Source organism: Magnolia sinica, chromosome 2 (genome assembly GCF_029962835.1).
Source record: "Magnolia sinica isolate HGM2019 chromosome 2, MsV1, whole genome shotgun sequence".
Classification (NCBI taxonomy): domain Eukaryota; kingdom Viridiplantae; phylum Streptophyta; class Magnoliopsida; order Magnoliales; family Magnoliaceae; genus Magnolia; species Magnolia sinica.
This window is the reverse complement of record NC_080574.1, coordinates 26398763-26421467: the sequence shown is the minus strand read 5'-3', so window position 1 is coordinate 26421467 and position 22705 is coordinate 26398763. Positions and strand designations below refer to the sequence as shown.

At 39.3% G+C, this 22705-nt stretch overlaps 1 protein-coding gene across 1 annotated transcript; it reads left to right on the top strand.

Moving 5' to 3' along the window:
* The first annotated feature begins 13516 nt into the window (after positions 1-13516).
* Positions 13517-21587, top strand: LOC131236758 (uncharacterized). The gene is made up of 5 exons (XM_058234175.1): positions 13517-14598; positions 15672-15862; positions 15959-16104; positions 17130-17734; positions 20745-21587. Exons 4-5 carry the CDS (start codon positions 17423-17425, stop codon positions 20886-20888), a joined length of 456 nt encoding a protein of 151 aa, XP_058090158.1. The 5' UTR covers positions 13517-14598; positions 15672-15862; positions 15959-16104; positions 17130-17422; the 3' UTR covers positions 20889-21587.
* Positions 21588-22705: the final 1118 nt, after the last annotated feature.

The window sequence follows — 22705 nt, the reverse complement described above, 5'->3', positions numbered from 1 at the left end:
AAACAAGAATTACAACTTATACATAGATTGTCAAATATTGCAAAGGAAATAGGTAACACAAATGGTAATGATTACATTTTTAAGTTGAAAATGATCATATCTACCATAATTTTTGAATGAAATAAACCATGCAGCAAAACCATCGTTACAGTTAAACATAAATGATGTCTCCACACAAATATAAAAGTAAATAATCATATTCCATTTAGGCTGATTTGCTTGTAAGTTGAAAAATTAAATAAGCGGTAAGTGAATCACATGTAGAAAACAATGGACAACCATCCAAAGCACATTGTAGCTTGTGTGAAAGTTAGAACGGCCTAAAAGTTAGAACGGCCTAAATTTTAAGGCATCTAACTTTCATTGTGGGCAACCCTGTTGGATGGACCGGATGCAACAAGCACACTCTAGTGGGCCCAAGCACAGCACTTGTGGAATAGCTTATCCTACCATGACTTGTAGAAAAACACGGCCTGAGCTGAGTTGAGCTGATGTCGAGTTAAATGGCTAATAAAACAAATGATTGCAGCTGATTGAGACATGGAAACTTCCAAAGCAGTCCACTGATGAATACATCCCCCTAATGGATGCTTTCTTAAGTAGAACTTCCGTTGTAAGAAAAAGATGATGAGCACATGTTAGTAGCAACTTTCTACCTCTTCATCTGCCATGATCTCAACGGCTACGATTGCCTCTTGGATGCACCACAGATTGGACTTTTGGAGGCAGAAAATAACCTCACATTGTGGTTTTGAGTGCAATGAACTTAGGCTTGAGGGCAATAATTGATAATGCATCATTAGCAACACCTCATCATTAGACAGTGAAAGAATCTGATCGGAACATTGACGGTGGTGATGTACATTGATGGACGCTTCGATATTGACGGTGCAGATTCTTCAGTAAATGGTGATGTGGCCGACATGGCCCACCGAATTCTTAAACTAAAAAAAGCAGATGTTCGAGATATCATTCCCAAAGCACTCATGAAGCATGACGTTTTTAAGATCTACTCCCGAGCATTGAGTGAGATCAAGTTTCAAATCTGATCATTATAGTGCACGTCCCACACATGCTTGCCCATCCAGGCCGTCCAAATCGTTGCAACGCATCCGAATGTACAGCCTCAAGTATATGCCATCCAAACCGTTCATTAGATATCACCTCCAATGATAGTCCCAGATCCAAACATTCAGCCTGATTAGTAACTCAGGTGGGACACACCTAAGGTAGCTATGGGGTCATTGGGAAGGGTGATGGCTGCCGGCCACATTGCAACTTTCAGGTGGAGTGTTACTTGTTGTTTACATGTCATCCAATCCATTCATCAGGTGCCACGTAGCAGGATGAAGGGATGGATGGAAACTCAAGCCATTTTAAAGTTTAGGTTGCTCAAAATAGGGAACATATAGGTTCAGTGGGTGGGAGCCTCGGTTTTGGACCGTTTGTACTGATGTTGACGTGTGTCTCATGTACAAGAATGCGGATTGCCTGGTGAACCTAACACCAATTAGCTAGCATCAGGACCCTGTGGGGCCCACCATAATGTATGTGTTTTATCCATGCCGCCCATCTGTTTTACCAGCTTGTTTTAAGGGGTGAGCCCAAAATTGAAGAAAATTGAAAGTTCATGGGGACCACACAGACGAGAAGTATAGATAATAACATACACCGTTGAAACCTTTCAAACGATGTTGTCTGCTTGTGTCCAATCTATTCACAAGGTCACGAGACCTGATGAAGGAAAACACAAATATCAGTTTCAACGGTGGGCATCACTATCCCCACGGAAGATGATACTGTAGAGCCGGAGGATCTGGAACTGATGGAATGCAGACGCACCTCTCTACATTACATGTGGCCATGTTATTTATTAATCTGAACTGTCCAACTAGTGGGCCACGTTATGGATGGCTCGAAACTTATACACATCAAAAGACTTTCCACCATATAATGTTGATCATGAACTGTTTTTATTTCCCACCGTGGATTTGAAGGCCATTTTTTCAGGTGGCTAGGATCATCCTATCTATGCATATCCTAAATCAATCTCCATCCATGGTGGGTCCACTAGATGGATGTTTCTGATTAAAAGATAACCCTGCCACGTGTACTGTCGCAGTAGGGCTATACTATTTAGGTTCTTCTGGGTCACGATATCATCTCCCATCGCCCACGAAGAGTTGCACGGCATTTCACGGAACATGCAGCAGACGTGTACGAATATGGACTGCTCATTTGATGGCGCCATGATGGATTAGTCATGGCCGTACACGACATCCTATTTTCTACTTACACAGATGATCGCTCTAGATGGCAAACGACTGCATGTTCGGCCGATCTAAACCGTTCTATACCGCAGGGCAATGCCAATGCGGATAGGAGTGGATTGCGTGTGACCCTCCGTGCCCGAAGCTGTAAGGGACCCACAGAGATGTTTGTGACAAATCCACTCCACCCATCTGTTTTGCAAGACTACAATAGGATATGATTTTAAACATCAGACACAAAACTTAGGTAGGCCACACCAACAAAACAGTAGGAGCAGCAACATCCGCTGTTGTAACCTTCTTGCAGGTGACCATGATGTTTATATGCCATCTAACAGTTCATATAATTATTAATACTAGGATAAACAGTACCTGAGTTTTGGATCTACCTGATTTTTAGAATCATGTTCCATTGTAGCCTTTCAAAACAGATGGACGGAGTGGATTTGTCACGGACATCACTGTGCTCCGGATCACAGGCAATCCGCTCCCACTGCGAATGGGGTGTGGACAGAAAACAAGTAAGAATGGACGGGACAGGGATCAGGTGTAGGGTTGAAAGTCGGCGGGTTCAACCGGACCGACCAATGACCAACCTGACATTGGGTTGGGCTTGGGTATGATGTACTGGGTTTAGCCTTAAGCTTGCGCTATATAAATACTAATCTGACAAAAGTTTGAGTCCGACTTGGGTTGAAGTCTTAGGTTGCCTGTCCAGAGATGAAACCCGATGGACATGTTAGTTATAATATATAAGTGAATGCGAGTCATCTATGTCGAAGGCATGAGAAATTCTATTGATACTGAGTGTCATTGGTCTACGCCATTTCGATGACTAAGCTAACAAGTAATATTAAACTTTTGTCTCCTAAATATATATTTTAGCTTATTTGTTTAGAAAAAATGAAATTCTTTAAAATAAATAACTATGTAATTTATAAAATCATATATACAAAAAATAATATATGTATTAAATTATAATAAACTAATGTAATAATAAAAATATTAGTATGTATCTACCCTGACTGACCCCACTAACCCAGCCGAGCTGGCTTGGATTGAACTTCGGTTGAGAATTCCCAACCTATGGTTGGGCTCAATTGGGTTACGGTCGAGACATAGGAACCTTAAGACTTTGGCCCAATTAGGTGGTGATGACCACAGCCACCGTCGGCAGTGGTGTGGTGACGTGTGCACTGTGGAGCCTACCTTAATGTATGTGCTTTATACTTATGTTGTCTATTGATTTTACAGCTTATTTCAATGCATGAACACAAAAATAGAGCAGATCTGACGCTTGAGTGGACCGTACCACATGAAACAGTAATGCCTACCGTTTAAAATTTCTTGAGCCACAAAAGTTTTAGATCAAGGGGATATTTGTGTTTTCCTTCATCCAGGGCGGTTGGACCTTATCAACATGTTGGATGCTAAATAAACATTATGTGGGCCTTAGGAAAGTTCCAATGATGGGCATTCAGTCACCATTGTTTCCTCTGGTATATTCCACTTGAGCTTAAGATCTGCTTCATTTTTAGTTCATGCCCTAAAATGAGCAGTTAAAATGAATGGACGGCCAGGATATAAAACATATAGATCAAGGTGGGCTCCACAGCGCACTGCGTCCGATTGGACATCATTTGTTCACATCTCATCCATTTGAATGTGGCCCCAGAACTGATTTGTGTCGAAAGGTGAACCAGTCGAATGATTAAGATAATCAATCAGACCATTCGTTGGAACAATCTCCATCCAGAGTATTTTCCACCAGATGGACGGTTCAAATCATCTGAACTTGCAACTACGTGGGGCCCATCCAGCAACACGTGCTCGACGTACACGTTCCGAGCCGCGCCATGCGCTCCGACTTCTGGTATCACTTTAGTCGCGTGGAGGAAAACAATTATTGGTCCTGACGCATCAGGATTCCGATGCGCCTACTGCATACGCATGGTCACATGCATTCGTCATCCAGACCGTCGATACGATGGATCCACCTTAGATGGTGAACGGCCCCAAATATTCCAGATTGGAAAATTCCAACTCTTTGATCAGTGGATGAAACAGCTGGCGAAGAATAATACAATGAGTTGATACAAGAAATGCAAAGATAGGATGGTTAAGAACATCCAATAAAGAAGATTTTAAGGCATGTTTGATTTTTTATAAAGCCTATGATTACATTGGAAACCGGTGATAATTATTTACCTATGCAATTATCACATCATTCCCGAGGTTGACTTGACACCTGCTTTTTAATCACTAAAATTGAGGACTAGTGGAAAATAGATGTGGGTCCACCATGATGTTTGTTGCTTATCAATACCGTCCATCTATTATGTTAGCTGATTTTATGACATTATCTCAAAAATGAAACTAATCCAAAGCTCAATGAAAGCACATCATAGAAAACCATGGAAATTGCATATCAGTAAAAACTCAGAGGGGCTCATGTAAGTTTTGAATCAATATGATTTTGGTGTTTTCCTCCTGTTGATGTCATGCGACCTTTTATGAACAAGGTAGGTAACAAAAATATACTAATGTCGGTTGATAAAGAAAACAACTTTCAATAGTGTACGTTTTAAGGCCACTATTTCATTTGATGTAGACTACATGAGATTTGGATGTGCCTCGTGTTTTTAGTTCACAATCTCCAAAATGTTTTAATAAAATAGATGGACAGAGTAGATATGCCACATATATCATAGGGCCCATAAATTTAAATCAATCATTTTGAACGGTTTTTCAGAGCAAAAATACTTTTGGATTTTCAAACAATCCAAAAGAGTAATAATTACCTATTTTACAGCATATTTAAGAAGGGTATTAAAAATCAAACACATCTACCATTAGCCATGTGAGATGAATGGTGTGGATCATTAAATCATTACCCCGGTTGTACGGTATGAATAGATAAGAAATTTGTTTTCCTTGTGCGTCTGGACCTGTTAATTCCTCGTTGGGTGAATGGCTTTTCAGTTTCCAGTTTCAACTTTCAGTCGGCTTTGATTGAATGTGTTAGATGCATTGCAGTAGTATGCGTTGGGGTTTTAGCCATTGGATTTGATCCTTTTGGCAACTCGTATTGTTCATGTGATGGGCTGCAAATTGTATAGGGAGGTGACTGTTTACACCCTTCGTGGTTCAATCCATGGAGACCAATTGATTGCCCCACATGTTGTTATTATGTATGAATTACAAACGAAATCTCACTTATGACTAATGATATGTATATTTTAACTTTACTTCCTTCGGTGACACGTCACTTACCAAAATCAGAACGGTTCAGAGTCGTACGCATGTTTTCAATCGAGAAAAGTAAGACACTATGAGAAATAAACGTGATCGTTGCATGAGTGGCATGTGTCATTAGGCGTCGTTCTTGACAAGCTTATAAAGCCTTGCCGAGACAAAAAAACTTGAAATACAAGATACACAACAATAATGTCTCAAACAATCATGCCGAAAAGTAAAAATTTTCAAAGATGATTGATCATTTTAAGGAGACTACAGAGTGTTGAGAAGAGTATATTTCCTAAATTACAAAGAAATCGACGGATGCAATGAGGAATCTGAGTCGAACTTTGATACGATCCCATAACCTTTGAAGATAAAACGTGGATTAGCAAGGAAACCTTGATACAATCACCACACTTCCCAATCGATATAAATGACACCCGATGAATAGCACAAGGTAACCAATCGAGCAAATACACGTAATTTCTCTCACAGTGAAATGCTACTTATCTTAGTTTTAACCTTCAAGTCTTCTATTTTTGTCGGGCTCTTGCCATAGCAACTTCGGAGTTTAGCATAACTTATATCACTATTATCCAACACTATCATTGCAATACGCCTATGAATAGATTGAATATCCATGACGTTCATTGTCAGATCTCCATTCAATTGAGTTCATACTTGAAAGATCAAACTGGTCACTCCTACTGGCCATTCACCTCTATTATTTATTCACATAGATGATTATAAGTAATTATCATTTATTTTCTCTGCCTATTTTAATTTATAGAATTTTATTGTAATGATCTTAATTCTAAATTAATAAAATCGTCAATCCAGCCTTTATTTTTAATTCTATTTATCTATTATTGCATTATTGAAAAACTTAAGGACCACGATTACTGTTAAAAAGATTTTTTTTTAGTTTAAGGTAAAAACATCTCATTGAAGGATTAATTCACCTCTTTCAAATCACCTGATCACTACAGAGTAGTATCTAGATAGTTAGGTCAATCTTCATAAGTCTAATCTTATGATTGATTTGATGTCAGGGATTGCAAGCATTTAATCAAACTTGAGTCGAATATGACTCTAATACATTGGACACTATCTTAATTACACACATTTGATCAAATATTGGTTGTTCATTAACACGTGGTCTTGTGCCTAATTGAATTACAACAATGACAAGGAAAATCTCATATTGAAATTTATCAATACTTTGATCAATCACAGGCCAAGGAGACTATCAATATTTGAAGGAAATTTGTTAATTATCAAAAAGTCAAAATACTGCAATCTAATAGTTGTTAGCTTTCCAATATATATAATCCATCCAAGGTCAAGCCCACTGTATACACGACTTGGATAATCTAAAATGAACACATATGTAAAAGCTAAAATCCTAACCTCTCGTGTAGGAGTATGACGGGATATTGTATCTTAGCAAACCTCTTTGGCCAGTGTTAAGAACCTAGAATAGTACTATGGTACTAGCTTTGAGCACACAAATATTCCAATATGTTAAGAACTTAGAATAGTGCTATTGAAAGGACCGAACAATATATCAAATATGGAGACCTAATAAGTGAAATTTAAATCTCATCTTTTTGAGAAGCTATTGCTAAATGGTGGTTGCTGGAATCTTTCATACCTCACACGCTTAGGAAAGCAAGTAGATGAGAGAGAGAGCTTCTAACACATAAGTTTGGGGAACCAACCCTATTTATGTATTAGCCGGATAGGAATTCGTAACCCATTGAAATTCATCCACACGTTCTAGGATTTCAAGTCCATTAAAACATTGTGAGTGAATTGCAGTCCAAGCACATTACCCTTACACAAATGTGAGATTGATCACAACTCTAACAAGCCCCGCCGGTATGGCCAATCACAATATCTAACCCCAAGGTAGATCAAAATTATTGATCAATTAAACCCACCTTATAAAACTCCTACAGTGTCCATCAATTTGTTAAGTATCCATGCACTTCATTGGAGGGTTCCAATTGATAACCTGAATGGCCTATTTCTTTTGAGGATTCCACTATCATATTACTTGATGAATTATCTAGATTGACCTAACCCATCACCTTAATATGATTGTGGAAGTTCCTGACTAGCCATTTCATTTCTAAGGAACTTAAATACCTAATAATGCAAGTAGCAAAGCAAGTTTCCAGTAAATAATTAAATCCCCAAAAGTTTCAAATTATTTATTTGGTAGCAACAAAAGTTCAAACCCCAAAGCATAGCTAAATTAGGTCTATCTTGGTTTTGTCCATTTAGGTCGGTGTTATTTTGTGATGCATGTTTGTTGTTTGTTGAATCCTATCTAGGTCTAGTGAGGACAAGCCTACCTGATGTTCATTATAAACTCTTTGACCTATTTTGTACCGTTAGATGGTTGGTATTATTTGGTCAATGTAATTTTAGAGATATGCTCCATTTAAAATGAGACCCATAATTTAGTGGTTAGGGTCATTTAATTAGTGTGATTTTAGAGATGGTTCATCCAAAATGGGACCAAGAATTTGGATGGTCTAGAGGGTTGTTAGCGTGTAAATAAGTGAGATGGAGCCTCAAATGATTTTTTTTTTTTTTAATAGGCCAAGTTGGAATGCTCGACCCAAACAATTCAAATCAGGCCTCATACAACCCTACACCTAGCCTCTTCAATACCACCCCGACAAAGATGAGTCACCACATGTTGTAGGGTACAACATCTCACAGGTAAAATCCTAAGTTCGTAAGGCGAGAATTACTTTTTGTGTTTTGTATACAAAAAAGACAAGCTTAATTAAAAATTCACATGAGCCATACCAATGAGAATGATGTAAAATAGCTTTAAAAATAATAAGATCTCGTGATGCTACTTGCATGAATATTTTATCAAGCATCTTTCCTTTATCCCATTGAGTTAAGGGCGTGGACTGGGTACTACCTCCACCAGGACCTAGGTAGAGAAGAATGGTCTGATCAGGGACTCCATGGGCCCAATGTGATATATGTGTTTTTTCTAAGTTGTTTATAAGGTCACATAGACATGGGTAAAGGAAAATCATAAATATTAGCTAGATGGTAGATTCACAAGAGTTTCAACATGAGGTAATGAGCTCAGAGTACCCATTGTATCACACTGGTGTGAGTGTCTGGGTTCATGTTTAAATAAATAAATAAATGTCAGCTTGATCCAAAACTTCCGTGGTCACCTAAGACGATCTCAGCAGTAGGGCTTTAATTCTGTAATTTGTCAAAATGAATGGATGGCATGGATAAAATACATATACAATGGTAGGCCCCACAGAGCCCCTAATAGGATTGTACGTCCATCTCTAGCTGGATCCTGGTGTGGTAATACCCAATCCCCGCCTGTGAGTTAAACCTAATTAATTAGCTTGGTGAAAGATACGCCACATAGTGTCCTTACACACAAACCTACGGTCCACATTACATTCTCACTATTCCATGTAGTGTGGCCCGTCTTATTTGTGGCTCTAGCTTCTTTTTTTTTAAAAAAAAAAACCTCAATGCCTACCTAAAGGACAAAACCCCATGGATAAAGTGCACTTTTACATTTACAACGTAGTGGGTCCCACACAATCAGTGTTTTAGATGTTGCAGAGGATTCCAATCTAACAGGATCTTCAGACCGATTGTGTATGAGAAGAATCATATATAACACTTGTTTTATGCGCACTCAACCCATGTTGTATATATTAAATTCACTCCATCCAATAGTTGATAATTCCTCTTTACCGTACATAAAAAAGATAAAAGGCACTTAAAAAATTCAGATGGGCCCACCAACATTGTGGGGCCCACCATGTTGTGATGGGATGATCTCTTCAAAGTCTATAAGCCCGGACCAGATCATCCAGTTTCAACTTTCTCTTCTACCAAGCAGTGCAAAACGTCAGCTTCGTTCACTTACTATGGACGCCATGCATTAAAAAATGAACGGTTAGGAAGAAATATGACCAACAATCCATACTACATAGTTATAAATTTGATTACATGTCCTTTGAAAACATATGTATTTAGCCTATCATTGTTGTGTTTGGTTTGATTTTGGGAAACAACCGGGTGGTGGCGTGTTGATGTTCTCAAGCTCCCTAAGGCCCACAATGAGGCATGTGTTATATCTAAACCGTCCATCCACTCTAAAATGAGACGGATCCAAATCTCAAGTGGACCACAATGCAGAAAGCAGTTGGATCGAACGTCTACTATTGAAAATTTTTTGAGGGTAGGAAGTTTTTGAATCAATCTGATATTTGTTCTTTTCCCTTCTTTAGGCCTACGTGACCTTAGGAACAGAGTGAATCGTAAATAAACATCACACAGGCTTGCTTAGAAATGTTTTTTAGCGCGGGATGATCGACCCCACTATGATGTATGTGTTTCTTTCATTCTGTTCATCCATTTTCACGGATCGTTTTAAGGCTTGATTCCAAAAAATGAGAGGCACATAAATCTCAGGTGGAACACACCACATACAACAATAGTGATTGGATATACACTATTAAAATCCTCCTAAGGCTCATTGTAAGGTTTATTTAACATCCTTAGTCCGTGAAGACCTAGATGAAAGTAAAAGGCAAATATTAGCTTGATCTAAAACTTTTATGGCCTCAAAATTATTTTAATGGCCGACATTCATTCAACACGGTTTCATGTAATGTGGGTCCACTTGAGATTGGGATATACCTCATTTTTGGTCTCATATCATAAAATGATCTAGAAAAATAGATATACGGCGTGGATGAAATACATACATCATGGTGGGGCCCACAGTGCACCGACCACTAGCCCGTAGCCAATCCGTTTCCCAAGACATGCTCATTGTGGGTCCCATCTAATGAGTATCTGGACCGCACAAGCCGTTGAGACCCATGCTCAGGGTGAGGAGTCAATGCAAAAAAAAAAAAAAACCTTGGGGCGATATTCAATCCGTCCATTGGTTGCACCATCTCATGTAAGAACGTGAGGCCAAGATCAAAGCTCAGGTGGGCCAAACCATAGGGATGGGGATGCCAGCCATCTGAAGCTTCCCATGTTCATCGCGGTATTTATATTCCGTCTAAACCATTTATAAGATGAGAGTGAAGGGAAAACGTACATCTGTTGGTGATCCAAAACTTCCTTACGTGCTAAGGGGGTTTCAACGGTGGGCGTTTCATCCCCACTGTATCCTATGGCGTGGCTCACTTAGCTTTGAATCTACCACATTTTTGGTTTTACATCCTTAATGTCATATGAACTGCTTCACTGATGGATGGATGGATGGGATATCTCAGACTAACATCACGGTGGGGCCACGTAACCTTTTGTTATCAGGACTGCCTACAACAATCTCTTCTCGCCCGAGGAACGCCGAGGGTCCTCGCTCGGACAGAAGCGGATTACGTGATGACACCAACACCACCAGATAAGGGGTGTTGGACGCTGTTGGGCCCACTTTGATGTATATGTTTTATATCCATGGTGTCCATCCGCTTTACCAGCTTATTTTAGGGAATGAGCCCAAAAATGAAGGAGGTCAGAAGCTCCAGTGGACCACACCATAGGAAAAAGTGGAAATAATGAAATCCACCGTTGAAACCTTCCTAGGGCCTACCGTAATGTTTTATTTCCATCCAATCTATTGATAATGTCACGAAAACAGTGATGAAGGTAAAACATAAATATAAGTTTGATCCAAAATTATTGTGGCCCACTAGAAGCTTTTAATGGTTGGCGTTCAATCACCACCGTTTCTTGTCATGTGTTCCATTCAAACTTTTGATATACTTCATTTTCATGATAATGTCCTAAAATGAGCTGTAAAAACAGATGAACGGCGTGGATAAAACATATACATCACGGTGGGTTCCACAGCGTGGCTGGTGTTGGGTCACCACCCAACCGGCTTCCTGCTCGGACGGGGCTTTGTACTTCGTGGTACACGTGACAACAACCTCACATTTTTCCAGGCGACCAGGTGGGCCCACCATGAAATTCCATCCACGAAAAGTCTACGGCTCAACTGATCAGGCAGGTCCCTTTGTACGTACTTTGAATCCAGGGCCGTTGATTTTTTTCCCATACAACTGGACCAGATGAGTGAACGAATGGTATGAATTTCGGACCAAAGCACGAATACAGTTCCATCTGTCTTATGATTGGACGAGATCTTACTCACGCATTTTACAGGTTTACATTTGATGCGAGCGCGCGTCCCCGAGCAAGCAATGGATGAAGGGAGCGGATTAGGTGTTACCCGGCTAGCACCTTAGTGGGTGTTACTCCAACCGTGTGGGGCCCACATTAATGTATTTTTTGTATATCTACACCGTTCGTATATTTTTTATTATCATTTCAGAAATTGATCTTAAATATTAAGAAGATTCAAATCTCAGGTGGACCATACCATTAGAAAAAGTGATGAATGAACATTAAAAAACCTTGTGTGGGCCACAAAAGTTTTAATCAAGTTGATATTTATATTTTCCCTTTTCCATGTCTTATTGACATTATAAACAGGTTGGATGGAAAATAAACATTAAGAAGACCTTACGATGGGTCTTTTGGAAATTTTAATGGTAAGACACTCAATCGAGACTTTTTCCTCTGGTGTGGTCCACCTAAGAATTTTCTCTTTTTAATGTTTTGGGGCAAGTTCTAAAATTTTCTATAGAAACGGATGAACGGTGTAGATATGAAAAACAATCATCAAGGTGGGCCCCACGGTAAGGGCATTTCCCACTAAGGTGTTACCCGGGTAACACGGACACCTAACCCGCTCCCATGGATGTAGGAGAAAAGGAGGGAGAGAGAGAGGTCCTTGTGTGGGGCCCATCTGATGGTCACATCAGACCGACATGTGACCACCACAGTGCCTGGGCATTTGGGAACAAACCCAATACATCACCCTTTTTTAATTACATCCCTTAAAAATAAATATTTATTTTCTTTTTCTTTTCTGTTTTTTTCCTGCTGCAGTCATCATTCCAAGAGAGAGAGAGAGATAGCAGGAGCTGAGAGAGAGAGAGAGAGAGTGAGAGAGAGGAAAGTTAAGTGATTGGAAAGAAACCATAGCTCAATGCAGGCAATTTTTAGTATATTATAATTTATTTCTTTTCTTTATATATTTTTTGAATGTAATGGTGAGGAATTTCATGTTTTTTACGACATTTGTTGTGAAAGGATAATGTTTTTTTTTTTTCTTGTTCATCTTTTGTTATAGACTCTGTAAAAGAGATTTTAGCTGGTTCTTTCATTTCTTTTCTTTTATCTATTATTTAGAAATTTGGGTTTTTTTTTTTTTCCCTTAGTTTGCAATATATACATTTATGGCTTCTCTCTCTTGCTTTTGTTGAGTGTTTGGTCTTGTGGTTTATATTCCTATTACTTTTTCTGTCTTTTCTTTTTTGGTTTGTGCTTTAATTTCTTGGGTTTGAATTTTGTGTTTGTGTGGAAGCAGTAGTCATGCAAGAATGGATGCTTGGTTTTGGGTTTTGGGATTGAATGCTAGAAAAAGTGAAAGGTTGCTTGTATTGGGGTTTTGAGGAACCAAAAAAGAAGAAAATAATAAATAATGTCCAAAAAGAAAGAAAAAAGGAATATGCTTTGATTTTATTTTTCAACTCCTACTTTATGTCTTTTTTCTCTTCGTGGGCCCCTTCTCTGTTTAGGCAATAACCCAAATAGAAATAAATATCCTTATATATATATATATAGATCCAAATGATTTTTGCTTTGTATTGAAAAAGAAAATTTATTTTGTGAATTTTTTTTTTCCTGGATTCTTCTATTTGGATTGTTATAAGCCTTATATACATACTTGCATGCATGCAGACCTTTAATGAATTTCCATTGTCCTTCAAAAAATAATAATAATAATAATAATAATAATAATAATATATGAATATATATATATATATATATATATATATATATATTGATATAACATATCTGGTGGGCCGTTTTTTTTTTTTCTAAATTCTTCTATTTGGATTGTTATAAACTTTATATACATACATGCATACATGTTCTTGTTATTGGTATCTAGTAATAATAAATTTTTTTGTTTATTTCTTTTTAAGAAATTTGAAATTAGTAGAGGCATGAAGTGAGTGGAATTACCCCCTTCTGTCTTATTCGAGGGAATATAATGCTTCTTGATTTATTTGGTAATTGATATTTACATCCATCCTGTTTGATAGAGACACCCACACATAAGGCATCAATACAAAAGTTTTATTACCAAAAGTAGACATTAAGGGTGTCTCTATCAAACAGGTGGGTGTGCCTAGTGGCTCCCTTTATTTTCTTTTAAATGGAGAGATTTGTTGATTCTTTGATTGACGGTCTAAATGCGCCTGTCTCCATTTGTATATATATATTTTTTCTATGTATGCAGCACATGTAAATGAGAAAAACCCAATTATCGGAAAGCGTCCATATGTCTTCTTTTGATATAATTAAGCTAATAATTCCCTCTTTGTTCTATAAAAATCATGACCATCGTGCTAAAAAGCAGAGAAAATGATTATCTTACACATAAGTATGTTAATTTAAAGATTGCGTACTTACATTTTCAATAGAGGGTGCATTTCTTTCTTATTGCGGATGGTTTTTGCATGAATTGGGTCTATGTAGGCTTTCATTTCTTTCCAGACATAGTTATTGTTTGGTTGACAAAGGCTCTCAATGTATTGGAGGAGGAAGGACTTCTTTTCCTTGACAACAATAGATATTAACTCTTTGTTTTATCTCGTAATAATTGCGGTTGTTGTTTCTTTATCAAATTCTCAATGGTTATGATTTGTAATGAATTTGTTGCGATTTGATTTGCCTTCTTCGAATTATCATCTGTAACTTGGCAATTAGCTTTTTCGTGCCTGACAAAAGTCATGGGTTCCTTTCAATAGGGTGTTGTAATCATTTAAATGAGAAATTTGAGGAATTGACGTGGTTGATCATCCCCACCATATTGCAGTCTTCTTTGGGCTCTCCTCGTGTATGCTGAGAATCGTTTGGTTCTTTTCTCACTAGTCTCTTGCTTTCCGCTCTCAAATCATGGTGCTTCTGGCAATGCATATCTGTGAGATCTCAAACGTCGATTCTCCTTTTTATTTCATCCTCACTGAAATCCTTTAGTTATTGGATATGGGGTTTGATCTTGCACTTATCGGCTTTGAATATCATTTAGAAAATTAGAGTGTACTATGCTTGCAGCCTTTGGTGTTTTATTTATACCTTCTTTGGCAGCTTTTCTTTTTATATGTGGTGGGATCTATGGCTCCTCCTGCTTTTTCCATGACAATACCCAGATGGTCTAGCAGCACTTGCTTTTACAAGAAGTTTGAAAATGCACATTAGCTTTTCCAATTACCAATATGCCCTTGTTTTTACGGTGTCTGCGGGAATTGCCACCTCTCTCTCTCTCTCTCTCTCTCTCATGTGATTCTCTTACATAGATGTGGCTACAAACATATAAAACACAACCTGAGAACAAAGATTCACAAATGTATGTGCTTCTGTTTATTGAGTCTTTATTCGATTGGTCATGAAAAAACACATATTCTGTAGTCGGTCAGTTGTCGGTGATATTAGTCAAAAATTACAATTAGGGATAATTCTTGTTGGGTTCGATAGCTCAGTTTGAGCGCTGATTGGAGGAACACGTATTATGCAGTTTCGTATTCGTTTCTTTGTAATTAAGTCACAGAAGTAGGCCCCACCCGGATGCCTTTTGGACTCGGACCCACGACCATGTTGTTGGAACTCTAATGTCTTACTGGTGTGCTAAAGAGAAGACTGGGTGCGCCTTATTTTAATCTTTCTTGATTTCCATTGAATTGCTTGTTATCTATTGAATTAAGATCTTTTGGCTCGTTTGGCTCCAAATTGGCACTGTTACAGATTATGTCCTCCCTTTAAGTCATTATCGCCTACTTTTTCCTTAAAGAGATTGCTGATCTTGTTTATGGCTTACACATATGAAACTTGGCAATGGTTACATGTGAAAAAGGATAACCAGAGAAAAAGCCTGGGTGTTTTGAAAATCCCGTGAAATGGCGAGGGCACTATGAAAACTCCCCACTTTGCTTTTTCACTCTTGTGTTTGTCAGTATGGCTTTTGGATGCTAATCTTGCACTGGTTTCTGATGCTAGCTGACACGAAGGCCCAAATATATACCTCTTTATCAATGCAAGTGCTGCTATGAAGATCATTCCTTTGTGTCGCTTTGTGGAGGGGGTGCAGTCCTGTAGACCCATTGCCTGCACTATTATTTGATGCATTTTCTGCTCTTGGCTGTTTATTTCAGAGCTTCTGTAATCCCACATGTGCTCAAGGATCGAAGGTATGGCCTCCTTTCATGTTTTGATTTTATATTTGGACTACATGTGCCATTTTCAGCAGCAACTGTTCATTCTTTTATGACATTTTATACCTGCAGATACACAGATTAAATAGTCTGAAAGGGGAAGAAATTGATGCTTTGCACGTCAGGCATTTTGGTCGAAGATTCTGCATGGTGGAATCGATTGAAGAATCTTGTGTCTTGCCATGAAATGAAAATTTTCTTCTAAGAAATTACATCGGGTCAGTGAATCAGCAGTTGTTCTAATCTTGGTTTGGTTTCCTAAAGAAAGCTCGTTTGGCAATTTTGTTTGTTTTGTGGCGATGTTGCATGAATCGGTTCTATTCCATTTAACCGTCACTGGGAAACTGGCATTTCTGTCCTGTTTTCAGTTGATTTGTGTATACTACATTCCTCCGTCTATTTGAATTCTAAGTTTCATGTTCTTCTCTCTCATCAAAATTTATTTCTTTTCTTCTTTTGTTATAATGCAACTGAACTTTTGCAATTACATTCGGTGCTTGTTATTTCAAATCCTTCCAGGGGTTACCAAATTGCTTTTCCATGAAGGATATGATATTTTTGTTTGTCTTTAATAGTTCCATCTTGGTTGTAGTATCAAAAGTCCCCTATCATTTTAATCAAATTTTGACCCAGGGGCTAAATATTGAAGAACCACACAGTTTTTTGATATCCATACCCACCCCGGTTGATAGATACACCCTTACCTTGCTGCTTGTAATAATACAGTAGTTCAACTTCTTCCCATTTTATCACCAAAAGTAGGAAGAACGGGTGCAGATATGACTAGGGTGTTGCTTGTGGCTTTGTAATTATGTTGCAAAGGGGAAGTGAACTTGGTTGGAGAACAAGATGCAGTCGTCAGCCATTTTAATAAAAAAAATTTCCCCTAATTTTAGAACATTTTAGTGGTAGTCTGACTAGATAAAGATTATTCAGGGATTTAGAAACAGAATCTGGATCACCCACTAACTGTGAAGGGCTCTTCAGAATGCGGCTCATGGCTGATCATTGATTAAACAACATTTCCCAGCGGGACTGTTGGTTGCGATGCAACCATGGCAGAAGAAACTTGGAGCAGTTTTTGAAATTTCACTTCTGGACCTCGGAATCTCGGATGCATCTGAAGCTATAAGGCTCATAATCTTTTAGTCTCTATGTTTTTTATATTTCTGTGTGGCATCTTTGTCATGGCAATGTGGAGTGATTTTGATTCCAACTCAGATGCTTTTCATGTCTTTGTCAGGCTTGTGGATTCATTCACGAAAGGAAGGTGCTTCGTCGGATTGATTTTTTGAGATGATCGGCTGCAGTTTTACACATGGCATTGTGTTTGCATGCTGGATGCTGCTTGATCTGTGTTGAGATTTTATGAGACGTGAAAGGAGTTGAATTCTGCATCAGATGGGTGGTGTTGTATGATACGAACCAAACTATTCCTGGGGTGTGTGGTGTTCCATAGCTGAGATTTTTTTAGAAGGGTTCTGTTTAATCCTCTATAGTGGACCACTAATTGCAAAGAAATAGGGCCCAAGAACCATGAACGACTTAAATTCAGAGGGTCCGAAGTCGTGGAGCGTTTATACAGGGGCTAATCCAAGTCCATCGCAGACAGCAGCAGATAGGGAGGCTCCTTGGAAGAGCTTCGGCACATCCATGAATGCCATCTCTTTCGGTTTTGTAGCCACAGCAATCTTGATATCCATGTTTCTCATCATGGCGATCTTTGAGCATTTGCTGAGGCCAAGGGCCTCTTTCCTATCACCTCGGAATGGTGCTGAAGGATCCTTGGAGTCAGGTCCCATGCGGTCTCGAATGCATTTACTAGAGAAACTTGGCAACCCACCAACTGTAAGTTCCCTTCACATTGCCCTTTACCTCCATTAACATTGACAGTACTACGTTCCTTGAAATACCATATAATCAAGTACCTATTAACAGTACACCCATGCAACCACGCGTGCCAACCTGGCACACAAGGGACGTCCGAGCCATGCATTGGTGGACCCACTGACAGTGGGCACTCGACATATCTATTTTTGTGCTAGGTCACCAACATGGTGGAACCACTACTTGATGAATGACTCTGATGTCTCACTGAGTGCCAGTGTCCGTCTGTTGAAGTGACGTGCAAGTGTACTTTGCAAGACTCTATACAACACAATCCTATGCACAAATAAAACACCTGTTACATGCCCAAGTCTTCAAAATAATTCGTCACAACCCATGTCCTGAAGCGTCTCTGTAGGTCTACCATGTGCTACATGCACCTTGTGTACAAACCTTTTTCCTTCTCCGAATTATACGACACCGAGGTACCTTTTTACCGTTATCAGCACATGGGGTTGTCACCCGGTTCCTTCAATTATCAAGGTACCCAAATGCTTATATATGGAGAGGTATTACATAGAGAGAGAGAACGAGAGTCATTATGTAATTGCTCGGACCATTAGGGTGTACCATGTTCTTGTTTTCAGTTTGTACAAGTGGAGCCCATGTTTGACTATCCAAACCGTTGATATGATGGACCTTACTGTGGATGGCCCTTCCACCAAGACCATGGGCCCCAACTGTATAAACTAAAAACCAAATGGTAGCATACAACCTTTTGGCCCGAGCAGTGTATACCTTAGATAGAGTAGTGGTTATCTTCCTTCCCTCAGACCAAACAAGCCACCTAAACCTTCAACATAATTTGTCCACACATGCCACTGAACGCATCTCTAACTTTTACGGTACCAAAAAGGCTTGGCCTGGGCTGAGCAAAATCAGAAGTTTGAATAGGTCCAGTCCAATCAGTTAAAAATTGAGGCTTGAAGCAGCCCGGGTAGGGCCTGTTTGCAACTATCATCATCATCTTAGCCTTCTCCTTCCAAGTAATTGGGTCAGCTACATGAATCCTGTTATACCATTCCATTCAATCAAGGACCATGTCCTCTATTAAGCCATAGGTCATCAAATCTTTTCTTGCTACCTCCATCGACATTCTTTTGGGGTTTCCCCGTGCCTTTTTACAGCCTTCAAATTGAACGAACTCACTCCTAACAGACAGTTTCTTGGCTGCAATCGTATCTCCTCAACTCTACCCCATGCAACTCTGTCTCTTGAGCATTTGTGCTTTCCCCTATTAAAGATGCTACTTCCATGTGCCCTTTTTCCTTTTCAGCACATGGGTTTTGTAATTTATTTTACCTATGCTAGACGGGATATGCTCAAGCCCTGTTCCACCAGCGGTTGGACCATTAGGCTTGCAACACACTGCTAGTTTCAATAGAGCATTGCTACGCCCACAAGCGTGTACATGGCCAGCTCACTTGTACACCATCGTTTGTGCCAGCATGGCACATAGCTATGAGATCCAACCCGTCCATCAAGCAAGGTCACTACATAGATGCCTTGGCCTGCGATTTAGGTTGACCTACTGATAAGGTATGCCACAATTTGTAGAACATATATATGACTGAAGAAACACTTGGCTAAAGTTTCTGAGCCTACCACCTATTTCTAACATTAAGGCTCACCTGATGGATGGGGCAGCCTGATTTTTGGGGCATGAGGATTTCAATGGACCACCGCTCCACCCTGCTTTGGACTGGGCTTGGACCCACAAGATTGACCCGTGGTCCGGGATCAGGCGTCACATGCACGGCCCAATCAATTTTCGTGTCGGGCTTGGGCTCAAGTTATTTTAGCCCACCCAACCCAACCTGGCCCAGCCCCAACTTCATATATTCATGTGTCATCATGCAAATATGCCATTCTAAACCTTAGTTAGGTAAGCATCTATCTTGAATGCAGAACATTGATTTCATACCTCTAAAATGTTTATTTCTTTGTGCATGTGTGGCCCACTTGATAATTGGAATTGTTAGGAAAATTCAAGGAGCAAATAGTGATTTTATCAAAAAAATAAAATAAAATTGGGCTGGGTCAGATCAGGTAGGGCCTGGGCCCAACCAGTTTTCTTGGCTTGGGCTTGGGCTTTGGGTCTTAATGTCAGGTCAAGAGCAGACCTAGCCTGCCCTATTTGGGTGAGATAATCTTCAAGTTAGGACCCACTTGGTGATTGATTTGGAATTTGGACCTATAATTTAAAAACCCGAAAACTCTACCAGACTCAATGCCCAGCTGGGTTGGGTCCATTTGAATACTTCGCAGTCTTTAGTTGACCTGACTAGATATTTGATACAAGAATTAGATATTTAAAACAGATACTATCAGCTAAATAAAATAAAATAGCAAAAAATATAGACAACAAATGTGTTGTGCTCTGGTAGTTCCTCGTTCCTCTGTCTATAGAACGTAGGTCATGGGTTCAAAATCCTATCCTTTCATCCTTTAAAAAAAAAAAAAAAAAAAACTTGGTAATTAATTACTAGTTTGACTTTGACCAGGCTTGTGATTCAGGCCGAGTCATTGCGAGTTGAGTCGACTGAATCATCTGTCCAACACGATGAGTCTTGCCCAGTCCGGGCAGAACCAATAGTAGGAGCAAGTTTCACAGTGACTCGGTTATAAATCTCAGAGTCGAGTACGTTTGAGAACTATGATTGCACCTGTCTGCCATGCTGGCACATGTAGTGGTGCGGACATGGCGTTCCTTGTAGAGATGCTTGTGGGCTTAGCAAACCTTACTTCAACAATACCTGATTTTCAAGCCGGCCCGAACTAAATGAATTATGGATTGCATATTTTATTTTCTTTTCCCATACACCATCATTCAGCATATAGTCTTTTCCAATACACCATCTTCCCTGAGCGGCAGCTCTGGAGCATTCATCTTGTTTTTTCTTTCTATTTTAATAGAAAAGACAGGATAAATAAAAAAATAATATTTTATTCTCAATGGACTTGATGACAGGTGGCGACTTCATATTCGCGTGATTTCTCCGTGATGATGCCAGGGCAACGCTATCCTACTTTCATTGCTCAACCTGCCCCTCTCCCTTGCTCCAGAGAAGGAATACCCTGGCCTTCCCATGATAGTGGGTTTCGTTCCCCTTAGCCTTGGCTCTCTCTCTCTCTCTCTCTATATATATATACACATTGAGGAACTAATATGTTCCTTGACCCCAGGATATGCATAATTTATGTATCCCGGGCCTTGAGTTTGGATAGTTGGAATCCTGTTTTGGTGATCTATACCATTCATATGATGGGCCTCTCTTTGGATTGGACCATGCCCTGAGACAATCTCCAGTCTGGGAAAGCATCCCGGACAACCCGAGTCTTGGCCTTTTACGGGCTTTGTGGTCAATCCAAGGTGGGCCCACCAAAAACAATCTGGATGACCAAACAATGAGCCCACTGGTATAGAGTTTTGAGGTGAGGCAACAATATGCATATCCCAGGTTCAAGGATCATTTGATTCATCAGATAATCATGCACAGAGCCTTTTGATGGGTCTGCCTGTCATTGTATGGAAATCCAATTCTGACTGAAAATGGTTCATGATTGTAAATTTATGCCAAGAGTGCATTCTCTGTTACAAGGGCCCCCTTTTTTTCTTTTTTTTTTGGTTACCCTTTTTTCCCCTTTCTTTTTTTCCTTTCAAATTCCCAATATTAGTGCCACATTGTATTTGGCAACTTGAGTCCATAAAATTTAGAAAACAATGTAAGAACAGCAATCGGTTTGTTTGATCCTCTTATATGAGGAAAGTATGTGTATGTTTTGTTTTAATTGATTTTATTGGTTTCCTTTCCATTTTCTCAACTCCTAGCATTTGACATTATTATTCTTATGTAGTTAAAAGGGCTGTGTTGGACCCTGTCATGTCCAGTACTGGGAGCCCTGCATTGATCAAATATCTGGTTCCCAACAAACCTGAGCTATTGGACGTCCTCAAAGGTTCCTAACCAGGGGTTTGTCTTTCTGTGAAACATTTGAGGGCCTGTTTAAACACCTCCCCAAAAGGGGTTTCTGCAAAAAGGGTTCAGACCGCTAAAACCAAATGCCATGTCTGGCATTTTAGCCCCTCATTTGTGAAGAGTGAGAAAGTGAAAGGGGGGTTTGCAAAGTGCATCCAAACACATCAAATGGGGGTTTGGTTGCTGCCTCTTATATTTCTCGGCTTAGTAATTCTCTGGGTTTTACAAAAATCATATTTGGTTAACTCTTTGTTGGTTTTACATTCTCCATAAATTCCATTCCCTGGCTTTTCCTCAAAAGATATGCCTTAGTTTTTTGCTGGTTAATGGATAACCTAGGAAAATCAAAGAGAATTTCAGACATTTCCAAAGTTTTCCCAAGAAATCCAATGTATCAACAAAACCATTTTTATCATTCTCCAACTCTCATATCCATAGGAAATGAATTCACCAAACCCCTTTGCAGGGTGCGCCAACAAAATTTAAAATAAAATAATTTAAATAAATAAAAAAAAAAAAAAAAAACAGGGAATGAATTCACCAAAAACCAAACAAGCCCCCGATAACTATAGTCTTGCTCAAGAGTAGGTTTCATGCCTGACAAACCCCTTTGCAGGGTGCGCCAAATGGGCCCTTGAGAGGATGGAAAACGGAATTGTTTTGACTGGACCTGGATCTACAAAAGCCCATTTCAGCGAAGAAAATGTTCAAGCAAATGCTTTGGGGAAAGGATAGAGATGCAGATTATAGAACATTGGTTGTTGATGACAGACGGTCATTGGAATTATTGAGGCATTCACAATGCTGAGCTGGAGAGATTTGGAATTTCTGTTCGCATGAGTAGGCCTATCGTTCAGCAATCCAAACTGTTGATATCATGTGCCTCGTTGAATAGTTTATGCACCAACTAGTATACCAGGAGGTCTTTTAGATTTCTCAATAGATGGTCAGC